Source organism: Erythrolamprus reginae, chromosome 4 (assembly GCF_031021105.1).
Source record: "Erythrolamprus reginae isolate rEryReg1 chromosome 4, rEryReg1.hap1, whole genome shotgun sequence".
NCBI classification, from domain to species: Eukaryota; Metazoa; Chordata; class Lepidosauria; order Squamata; family Dipsadidae; genus Erythrolamprus; species Erythrolamprus reginae.
The window spans coordinates 108022269-108034873 of record NC_091953.1 but is presented as its reverse complement, the minus strand read 5'-3'; the positions used below and the strand labels follow the sequence as shown (position 1 = coordinate 108034873).

The window sequence follows — 12605 nt, the reverse complement described above, 5'->3', positions numbered from 1 at the left end:
AGGTCACCAGTAGCAGGCAGAAAATTGGCCTCAATTCAGAAAACCACAGCCAATTCAACAAGTTCAAACACAAGCACTACTAAGAAGATCAAGAGGCATGAGTCTTCAGCAAGCATTTTCTTAAATTCTGTGAAAGATGACCTCACTTCCAAAAAGAGGATCAATCTTTCACATTTGTAGACTTTTGCAACAGATACACTTCTATTGTTATAATGAAAGCAGGAACATTATAATCATATATGATTAATGCTTATATTGTATCAGGATATATGGCATCCAGAATACCAGCAAACTTGAATATTTTAAAAAGAAAACTGGGCAGACCTGGCAAACACTTCTGCCGCATGAATCCCAACAACCAGTTAGGTCCCACAGAGTTGGCCTTCTCCGGGTCCCGTCGACTAAACAATGTCGTCTGGCGGGACCCAGGGGAAGAGCCTTCTCTGTGGCAGCCCCGACCGTCTGGAACCAGCTCCCCCCCGAGATTAGGATCGCCCCCACCCTCCTTGCCTTTTGTAAACTCCTTAAAACCCACCTCTGCCATCAGGCATGGGGGAATTGAGACATTTTCCTCAGGCCTATATAGTTTATATATGGTATGTTTGTGTGTATGCCCTTTTAAATAATGGGGTTTTAGATATTTTTAAATACAGTGGTACCTCATCATACGAACTTAATTGGTTCCAGGCGGAGGCTCGTAAGGTGAAAAGTTTGTAAGATGAAACAATGTTTCCCATAGGAATCAATGTAAAAGCAAATAATGTGTGCAAATCCTTCAGGAAAATCCCAAACTTTAGAAGGGAGGCGAACAGAGGGCAGGGAGGAGCAGCTAAAGGGGGCGAGTGGAAGAAGCAAGGCTAGGCTAAAGGGTGAGTGGGAAGGAAGAAAGGCAAGGGGGGGGGCGCCCTTCCCTTTTCTTTCTTCAAAAGACACCGTTTCAGTGCCTCTGCAAGCACGTTGTTCTCTGCAAAATCTTTCCTCCTCCAAGCTGCCCCTCCCTTTTGTTTCTTCAAAAGACACCGTTTCAGTGCCTCTGCAGGCACGTTGTTCTCTGCAAAATCTTTCCTCCTCCTTTCCTTCCTTTCCCCTTTCTTCAAAAAAGGGAAAAAAAAGAAACCCCTTCATCCCAGCAGCAGCTGCTTGGGTTCGTAAGGTGAAAATAGTTCGGAAGAAGAGGCAAAAAAATCTTAAACACCGGGTTCGTATCTTGAAAAGTTCGTTAGAAGAGGCATTCGTAAGATGAGGTACCACTGTATTAGATTTGTTATTGTATATTGTTTTTATTATTGATGTGAGCCGCCCTGAGTCTACGGAGAGGAGTGGCATACAAATCTAATAAATAAAAATAAATAAATAAAAGCATACAAGTAGGAAAAAAAGGATGCAAAGAAGACATGTGTTCAGAAAAAGAGAAACATGGATGGATGGATGGATGGATGGATGGATGGATGGATGGATGGATGGATGGATGGATGGAGAGTGAGATATTTAAATCCTTACTCCTAGCTATAGTTTTAAGTATCATGATATTATGCATACCAATATTATAAAATATCTTCAAATCAGTAGGATGTTCTTCTGGCTTAGTTTATGACCATTCGTACACAACATTCAGTTGACTAAACTGTATATAATGACTTAGTCAAGCTATTTATATTGTCGTTAGAGAAATACGTGTTTATTTATGGAGAAATTCCTTTCTTAAAATGGCATTTTTAAACGATAGCTAGCTTCTTCTCCAAAATAAGAAGACTATGTTTAGATTCATTGAATCTGCAGTAACAAAAGTATGTTCTTTTTCTTTCCTGCCCAATTTTCTATTTGAGGGAAACTTTCTTCTATTTTAACAGATCTCCCCAACATTCCTATAGTTTATTACTTTATGTGCTGTTGGGAGAAAATCTAAAAGAAAAGATTCCAATTGGAAGCAGAAATATATAGCCGACTCCTTGTGCAGTCTGCTGTCACTAATTGCCGGCAATGATATTAATGACCCAGTAATTGCAGTAAGAGTGGCACTGAAGTGGAAAACATCATCTCAAGGCAGAGTTCATCTTTAGGTGGTAGGCCATCACCACTGACTGATTTAATGCCTAGTGACATTTCAGACTATAACACTACAGACAAGAAATGTGCCACTCACGCTCTAATGGCTTAAATGGACATGATGTTATTTGCTGTGACTGCAGAGTCCAGCAGTAGCCTCACCCCGCACCAAAGTGACACAGGATTTGTCCCACAAATGAACCATGCTCCATTCAGGAGAGATAATGTCTAATCTAGCAATCTAGTGCCACTTTCCACATTTTGGCTTCCAGGAAAAAAACAAAACAAAACACCCTCCTACTTTTAACTCTAACACAAAGAGAAGTTTGCTGTATTGCACAATGGGAAAAGGAGCTTTTTTAATCCTGTGACCACAGTCTACTGTTAAAATAACTTTTAAAATCAGCAAGTTAGGTTAATTATGATCGACCTTTTAAATTTGAGCAACATTACAAGAAACATATTATAATATATCGCTTTGAAACTTTGATGCTTTCCTCTCTTTAACAAAAGAATTTCCAACAAAATGTATTTCATACAGTGCAAACAATGTAGGACAATTGTACGTTAATATCCTGAAATGAAAATGAACGTCTTGGACTTTCCGAAGAATATTTGCCTGAAAGCTAACCCCAAGCACAGATAACGTTATCGCTCAGATGTTTTGCACAGATCTAAATTAACAAACAAAAATAGGTCATGCACATGACTGCACTGGAAACACGATTGAAATTTTTGTAGTAAATCAAATCAGACTTAATTTTATGACTATTTTTATGGTGGTCATTATAGTGAATCCACTGTCATTAAGCACAGTCGTAGTTATTTGAAGCCATTCTTCTGAATGGCCATTTTACCAAAATAATAATAATAATAATAATCACAAATTATATGATCACAGGATACTGCAACTCGTCATAAATGTGAGCTGTTTGCCAGTTGCCCAAATTACGATTACGGGACCATGGGATTGGTACAATGGTTAGGATTAGTGTGAGTGCTGGTCATAAATGTGAAGACCTGACTTTTTCAGCCCCAACTTTGAACAGTCACTAAATCAGTGGTTCTCAACCTGGGGGTCAAACGACCATTTCACAGGGGTCGCCTAAGACCATGGGAAAAGACAAATTTCCCATGGTGTTAGGAACTAAAGCTTCTATTCTGGCTCTTTGGAGCATATTTTTACAATCCAACCAATCAGTGGGGGGTATCCTTCTGATCTTCCTGCCAATCAGCTTAAAGCTCTGTTGGGAGAATTGGGGCTAGACTTATGGTTGGGGATTACCACAAATATGAGGATATGTATTTAGGGGTCGCGGCATTAGAAAGGTTGAGAACCACTGCACTAAATGTTCATAAGTCAAGGACTACCTGTAAATATAACAGTGCTATACAAGAAAAACCTATTTGTGATCATCCAGACTCGCTAAATTAATGAAAGCTACTTTAATAGAAGCACTGTGAATACTCTATTTTGATTTTAATCAACAAGCAAATAAACACATCTTATGTGTACAGTGCAAATTGATTGTAATTTTGCTATGGAAGTTAATATACCGGTAGCTGGTAATTTAGGACACAGTACAATAAATACTAAAAATACATACAGGCGATCTTGCCCCAATGTAAGAGCAATCAATATGGGTACAAAAACAGTTTCCAAAACTGAAGCTCACACACAATATGTGTTATAAGCACTTTTTTTGAACCAACCTTTACAAAAACATTTTCAAAACTAGACTGTGAAATGCCGCAATCAGTATTCAACTCACTATTAGAAGGGAATATAAAGCTTGCATTCAGCTTCTCCATTCCAGCAAAGCAACTGATACTAGAAAAACTAATTGTGATACTGGTTGTTCGGTTAAGCATTTACCATTGTGCAGCTCTCTGGATCACTGACATCTATGATAAATTGCATTATTTACACTGGATCTGAAGCTATATGGACACACCTTAAATGCTGTATCGTTTCGTTTACAGAGATGCCAACGTTTACTTTCTAGTAGTTGGAAATGTATACAATAGATGTTGTAGTCTAATTGAAAAAGTTCATTTCCAGTTTCCTTGTTTTCAATTTCTCTTTCTCTCTCTCTCCCTCCCTCTTTCTTTTTCTCCTCCCTCCTTCCCTCCCTTTCTTTCTTTCTTTTGAACAAGACTTTCTTCTTCTTCTATTTAAATACTCCAGGGAAAAGTTATGTATAAAATTGGAAATGGGAACCATTACCATCCTTATGTTTTATGATTCTGTTATTCCACCTCTACAATTAAATATTTTATGTACCTTTTGCTTATCATATCTACCCAGAAAAAAATAAACATGTTACAAAATGTATTATGTTACATTTACATTTATTCTGACTGTTTTAAACAGGCTTCCTCTTCTACAGGATGCAAATGACTTCCTCTGATTTAATGAGAATTCTTCAAATCCCACTGCAGGAGGAAAAGAGCCTTAGGGCACTAATTTTGCATAGTTTTACGCTAGTAGTTAACTTTACACATGGGAGTAGTTCTACTTAAGTCACAGAGATGCTTTATATACATAAAAATCAAACCTCTGCGTGTGAGTCCTTGTAACAAATAGTTTAAGTTATTTATTATGTTTAAAGAATTTTAGTTTAATTTAATATTATATTGCATAATGAATACATAAAAGCTCCTTAAGCAGAAAAAGGAGACTCCCCTTTGTAGAATTTAATTGTCAAAACTTTTAGGTGTTTGTGTGTTCACACATGCATGTGAACCAGTCATGGCATGAAATATTAAGCAAACCAGCTGAAAATATTCTTGCCAGGTCCGCCATGCCAACTGGGCTGGAGTGCCATTCGGCCAGGATGCTGCTTCCCTGAAGCTGCTGGCCAGCCAACCTGCTGGAAATCACCATTCATCTAAAGCACCTATCCAGGAGCTACCTGTCTGGCTGCCAAGCCAGTATTAGCTGCAGAGAGGCAGTAGCAATCTTGGAGTTTGCTGTGATAGGGCCACAAGCTGAGAACATGCTGGGAGGTAGCCAAGCATCTGCCAAACAACTGAGAGGCAGTCAGTCGCTCAGCGATGATGTTGTTGGGAAAGCCATGGCAGCAGCCGGAGGCCAGAGTGTAGCTCTCAGGGTATCCTGGCTCATACTGAAGGACTAGGCAATCCGGTGGCACAGGGACATGGCCGCTAGACTAACTGGCATCACCAACTTATAGAATGAAGAGGGAGCAGAGGGCAGGCAGAATATCCTACGAAAATAGACTAACAATCCTGGGCCTAGAAAGCCTAGAATTACAGTGCCTAAAACACGATTTGAGTATTGCCCACAAGATCATATGCTGCAATGTCCTACTGGTCAATGACTACTTCAGCTTCAACCGCAACAACACAAGAGCACGCAACAGATTCAAACCTAATACGAACCGCTCCAAACTTGACTGTAAAAAATATGATTTCAACAATCGAGTTATCGAAGCGTGGAACTCATTACCAGACTCAATTGTGTCAACCCCTAACCCCCAACATTTCTCCCTTAGACTATCCACGATTGAACTCTCCAGGTTCCTAAGAGGCTAGTAAAGGGCGTACATAAGTGCACTGGTGTGCCTTTCGTCCCCTGCCCAATTGTCTTTCCTTTCTTTCACCTATCATATATATTCTCTTCCTTTCGTATATCCTCTCCTCTAAGTTCACTTTTACCCTCATATATATTACCACATGTCTATTTTTCTTCCTATGTACTTGTATATTGGACAAATGAATAAATAAATAAAATAAATAAATCCTCTCTCTTCTGGGTTACAAGGGTGGAAACTGCACCCGTAAGTGAGCGGTGCAGTATTTAGTGGTTAAAAGGGGGTGCAGAGCACAGGCAAGTAGCCCTAACAAAAACTTAATTTTGCTTTGTGACTGTTGGTTCGTGCCAGAAAGGGAGTAAATTGGGATTTAAGAAACCACATTTGTGTTTGGAGTCTTTCCTTCCTTTTTTAAAAAAATAATTCAACTGATTATAAAACAATAAAAGCAATTCTGAGCAATGCTTCATTTTCGCTTGTAAGCAGCATCTTCTATCTCCCTGTGTACTTTAATATACACCATACATTGGGGAAAAGACTAGCTCACCAGCTCCCGCCTACTAACAAGTACAGTCATCTTGTTCTCTCATTTGCTACCCATGAGAATAAGAAATGGTACTTACATATTCCCTTCTGGAGTATCTTTCTGTCTAACTATAAATGAGATCAACTGATGGCACTGCCTATATAATGGCACATATATGCATGAAGGCATTCTATAATAGCCACATTACAAGACCCCGGTGGATTGAAAAATGCACTCACCACAGATTCTACATCCATTAGTTCTATCCACAATGTACACATAAACACAGAGAGAGAGAGAGAGAGAGAGAGTTTAAAAGTCCTTACTTTTCACCCTTCAGTAATTTTATGATGATATATATTTAGTTCAAATAGAACTGAATTAACTGAATTAAGAATGATTCTTCAAAGATTCAGTGACTGAACTTTCTGTATCATATGATGCTTAGAGGCAAAAGTAATTCAAAATTTTATTAGTTTATCCAAATAAAATATAAAATACAAGCATACAAAAAAACATAATTGAAAAATAAGGGAGGAAAAAGAAGGAAAAGGTGAAAATAAAGGTGTAGAGTAAAGGGCAAAAAGAAAGAAACAGCATTGACTTCTGACTCCTTTTGGTGCAGTAGAATAAGATAATAGCATCAAATTTCAATGTTTTATTTTTATATGATACAAACTAGCCATTTCTATAAAAACAAACCTACTCAATCCACAAAACCCCAAATCAAAGTTCCATTTTTTTCAAGCACAAAATCCAAAATGGTTTCCAAGTAGAAACAAAATTAATTGTGTTCTTTCTTTAATCAGAGCAGTTAATTTTGCCCATCTCTGCTAATTCCATCAACTTTTGTAGCATTCATCCATTGTGGAAATCAAAGTGTCCTTCCATTTTTGTGTATTAAGTAATCTTGCTGCTGTTAACATATATAACACCAGTCCCTGGGGTTTTTTTCCTATATCTTTTCCATTAAACCCCAAAGAAAAGTTGAAAATAATTTATTTATGTGTAATATAACTTAAGACAAAAGAGAGAATGCAAAGATCATATTTTGCCTGTGGTCATGCAACACGACATTCTTTATAAATGTTTACATATTACAATAAAAGAAGGTCATATCCTCAAAATTTGCACTTTATCATTTTCAAAGTTATTTTTTAAAAACAAAAGAACAGTGGCAGCCTATAAAAACAAGAACATGAGAAATGGTTGGCGTTAAGATATGGAAGAGTTCCTATTCAAAACCTTTAGCTAATACTATTGTGTATTACATAGTAGAATGTTGTTGTTTTTAATTATTATGTTGAATATAATTTTTTGGGAGGAGATTATATTTTTAAAGCAAAAAACAGGTTGAACTACTTTTGCTTACGTTCATTCGCCCTTAGAGTCAAACAGATATCCATTTAAAAAGGTACATCTTGGGAATATCAATTGGAAAATCTAACAGAGTAATCACTTTTGTAAAACAGTCAACACTGAAACATCCAAGTAAGAAGGAAATGTTATTGTACTCAGTTTTATTGATATGAGAAATGTATTTTAATAACCTATAAATTATTGGCATCCCTATTTATTTCCAGAAAACTAATATGGCTGAATGTGGAGTTGAATTATATCCTGCTCTTGGCATTCTGACTATGGAAAATTCAGTTTTGCAAAAATGAAATTTGTGGGCTTTATTTTAAGTAGCAACTTTTTCTTATAATTCTTTTGAACCATGGACTTTTTCAGATAATGCCTGATACAGATTGACCTATGCAGTATCTTTTTAAATCCTTTTCTCAATTAAGATTTCTTATATAATTTTTTAAAAATCAAGTAACATCATGCCGATAGGGAGATTGTGATCCCGCTGTATAGAGCACTAGTGAGACCACATTTGGAATACTGTGTTCAGTTCTGGAAAAAAGATATTGACAAAATTGAACAGATTCAAAGACGGGCTACAAAAATGGTGGAAGGTCTTAAGCATAAAAGTCTTTATCAGGAAAAACTTAATAAACTCCATCTGTATAGTCTGGAGGACAGAAGGGAAAGGGGGGACATGATTGAAACATTTAAATATGTTAAAGGGTTAAATAAGGCTCGGGGGGAAGTGTTTTTAATAGGAAAGTGAACACAAGAACAAGGGGGCACAATCTGAGGTTAGTTGGGGGAAAGATCAAAAGCAACATGAGAAAATGTTTGTTTGTTTGTTTGTTTGTTTGTTTGTTTGTTTGTTTGTTTGAATTGGATTGGATTGGATTGGATTGGATTGGATTTGTATGCCGCCCCTCTCCGAGGACTCAGGGCGGCTCACAGCATATTATTTTACTGAAAGAGTAGGAGACGCTTGGAACAAACTTCCAGCAGACATGGTTGGTAAATCCACAGTAACTGAATTTAAACATGCCTGGGATAAACATATATCCATCCTAAGATAAAATACAAGAAAATAGTATAAGGAAATAGTATAAGGGCAGACTAGATGGACCATGGGGGTCTTTTTCTGCCGTCAATCTTCTATGTTTCTATAGCAAAAAGAGAAAAAAATCTCTCTCACACGCATGTCCTCTCGCAAAATTTCAGCACACATATGCAGAAGCAAAATCCTGCTGGGATGTGCATACATGTGCATGTATAGTGCACATACACTAGAATCCCCATGCTGCACGTGCAGTGCAGGTAAGAGGAATCCGCCCCTGGTAGGAACACAATCTATTCCTTGCACTTTTACTCTTATTTATTCTGTGATTTAAACTGTTTTATGCTCTATCATCTTCAAGAATGATCACAAGATGATAAAGATAACAACTTGGCTAATTTTCTTCAGAGTTTTACTTATGGTAACTCTGTTCACATGCAGTTGATCTGAATTCAGGCTTTTGATATAACTTATAGGCAAATTGAAAAACTTTTGTTTAAAAATTCATGTGAAACAAAGTATCAACCTATGGTCAGATTTTTATGAAATAGTTTTTTTGATGAGGTTTTTTTTAGGGAATTATACAGATCAGAAATCATATCTTGAAAGCGCCACCCACCATAATATCCTATCATTTCCCGCCCCCTAAGTTATTACAGTAAGTCTGATACCTCTTCCAAGGCACCAGGCTGAAAGATTTGAATTCTCTAAACTCCAAAGAATGCTATAATCCTTCCGGATATGTAATTATTATACTGTATTACCATAATGAAATAATTATACAAAAATGAAGAAAATTGAGTCCTATTTATGGATTTACTTAGAATAATAAGTTTTCCATAAGATCCATTTGTCCATAAGTCTCAACTCATAATTAAAATGGTACCATTTATGTCACAGTTGGCCTACTATTAAGAATTAATCCCCAAAGCATTAAATAACTGATATATTTCGTAATAGCTATTTGAGCATAGAGGGACCTGTTTATACTGTACATTTTCATAAGGAGTACTGTCTGCAATTTCTAGTTTGAGTTGTGTACCTTTTACTCTAGCAATATAAAATGTACTGATTCACTTCTTTCTCAGAAGTCCTAGGCATTGAGAAGTCTTGCATGTAAAATTACAATAGCCATATGTGCACTGATCATACATGAATTAAATTTTCAATTTTTGCTCTGAAAAATACACATTTGAATTTCATTAATATTTACTGTACATATGATTAATTTGCTAAAATTATTAGTATTTATTTTAGTCCCATTCTGTTCTTAACAATTTTTAAATGAATATACATAAAAGGAATTTGCTGGCACTTTGTTTTTCAGGAATGATTAAAGAATAAAGCAATGCTTTTTTAAAAACAATTAATATGTTTAGATAAAGGTTTCCATCACATATACAGTATGTGCTAATCATTTCTGACTCTGGGGGGTGGTGCTCATCTCCCTTTCAAAGGTGAAGAACTAGTGTTGGCCGAAGTCGTCTCCGTGGTCATATGACCGGCATGATCACACACCAAAAGTGCATGGAACGCTATTACTTTTTAAAAAATATTATTATTATTATTATTATTATTATTATTATTATTATTATTATTATTATTATTATTATTTAGAATTGTATGCCACCCCTCTCCGTAGACTCTCCCACCAAAAATAGGTGGTCCCTATTTTTTACTTGCATTTTCACATGTTTTCGAACTGTTAGGCTGGCAAAAGCTGAGACAAGTAACGGGAGCTCACCCCATTATGTGGCACTAGGGATTCGAACCGCTGAACTGCCAATCTTTCAATCAACAAGCTTACAATATTTTAAATACTATCTATCTATCTATCTATCTATCTATCTATCTATCTATCTATCTATCTATCTATCTATCTATCTATCTATTGGATTTGTATGCCGCCCCTCTCCGGAGACTCGGGGCGGCTAACAGCAACAATAAAGCAGTGTACAATAGTAGTCTGATGTTAGAAATAATTAAAAGCCCATTAATATAAAAAAACCCAAACATACATACATACATACATACATACCATGCATAGAATTGTAAAGGCCTAGGGGGAAGAGGGTCTCAATTCCCCCATGCCTGATGGTTTTAAGCAGCTTACGAAAGGCAAGGTGGGTGGGGGCAATTCTAATCTTTGGGGGGAGTTGGTTCCAGAGGGCTGGGGCCGCCACAGAGAAGGCTCTTCCCCTGGGTCCCATCAAGCGACATTCTTTAGTTGACGGGACCCAGAGAAGATCCACTCTGTGGGACCTAACTGGTCGTGCAGCAGAAGGCGGTCCCTGAGATAATCTGGTCCGGTGCCATGAAGGGCTTTATAGGTCATAACCAACACTTTGAATTGTGATCGGAAACTGATCGGCAACCAATGCAGACTGCAGAGTGTTGGTGTAACATGGGCATACTATTATACTATGCGGTCTTACATAGGAATGACCTAATAAAATCATTTCTTTTATTTCCAAATAAGTGGATTAATGGTAGTCCTCAACTTAGGACCATAATTGTAACCAGAATTTCCATTGCTAAGTAATGCAGTTGTTAAGTCAGTCAAACTTGATTTTACGATCTTTCCCCCCAAAATGTTAACTGAAACTCTGAAGTTGTTAAGAGAATCACGTGTTTGTTAAGTGAATCTGGCTTCCCCTATTGACTTGGCTTGAACGTCATGAACAGGGATCCCATGACCCTGGAATACTGCAACCATCATAAATACATGCCAATATCACTCAATTATGGCTGGGACACAGCAATGATCTGTTGCCAGAATATCAAATACAGCTATTGCCCTGTTGGTCTCTTGAGAAGTAGGAGTGTCCAACTTCTTCTTTTCACTCAAATTTAAAGTATCCATCCAAAAAGATAAGACATCTATAAGCCTGTTTCCTTCACCTCTTTCCTGGCACCACTAACCATACTCCATTTTGATCAAATATCTAGTAACCAAGAAAGTAGAAAACAAAACTGTTCATTCAAATGCAAACAAAATTTACTCCAATTATTTTTTATGTTTTCTATTTGAAGTTGTGATCACTTTTTTGTATGTTATATGTGTATAGGAAACACACTGCCAAAACCATTGAAACTGTCCTTCTATTACGAATTAGGATTGTTATTTATCACTGAATGAACATTGACTGAATATTATTGTGTCTCATTACATCTCAAAAATCCAATGTCTTAACATTGCAAATAGGATTTAGGGAAAATATATTAGATCAGGAAAATGACCTATGGGATACAGTCCTTTAATTTTTAGCATAACTGAGTTTTCTTCTTCTTTATACTATTTAAACTATATTAAGATACTCAAGTATTCATCAATTACATTGCTAACATTGCCAGTTCAGCCTATCCCAGTTGTCTGAAAACCTGGAAATAAAACAAGATCTAAAAACAGTAGGGAGGAAGTGAATAATAAGCCACCATGAAAATACTTTCAGGGAAACAATGTAAATCCTTTAAGCTTCTTACTTGATTGAATACAATGAATAAATTAAGAAACAGCAAGACCAAAAAAGAAAGGAAACAAAGTTATTGTTCACTTACATATGATGTAATAGTCTTTGTTTCTCTGAAATTCTAGACCCCAGAGGTTAGGGCTAAACTCTTGAAACTTGATGGTAAACTTAACATCTTGATCAGGCTTGGCACAGTTGAGCAGAGGAGTGTTGTCCTTTTTAACAGTACAGCTATCTGCTTGGTCTTTCTCAACCATATATACTTTGTAGTACTCATATTGACCACTAGTCTTAGAGTCCACCTTTGGGCATATAATATCCAGTTTATCTCCAATCTTTGGATACAGTATTAATCCTTGTCCAGGATGGAATCTAAAAGAGGGGAAAACAGATAAAAGTCATTCATTATTTAAAGAGAAGTAAATATCATGTCCATAAAAAGAAACTTACAGACAAAAGATGATGATGATAATAACAATCACAATCACAAAATAATAATAGTAATAATAGTAATAATAGTAATACTGTAGTAATAATAATAATAATAATAATAATAAGAAGAAGAAGAAGAAGAACAACAACAACAACAACAACAACGA

At 36.5% G+C, this 12605-nt stretch overlaps 1 protein-coding gene across 2 annotated transcripts in view; it reads right to left on the bottom strand.

Annotated features, from left to right (window-relative positions):
* Positions 1 to 12605, bottom strand: part of EFNB2 (ephrin B2) — a 58778-nt gene that overhangs the window by 19812 nt on the left and 26361 nt on the right. For both annotated transcript variants that reach the window (XM_070751166.1, XM_070751167.1), the window contains exon 2: positions 12095 to 12378. In XM_070751166.1, coding sequence (XP_070607267.1) covers positions 12095 to 12378 — 284 coding nt within the window. The remainder of the gene's footprint in view (positions 1 to 12094; positions 12379 to 12605) is intronic.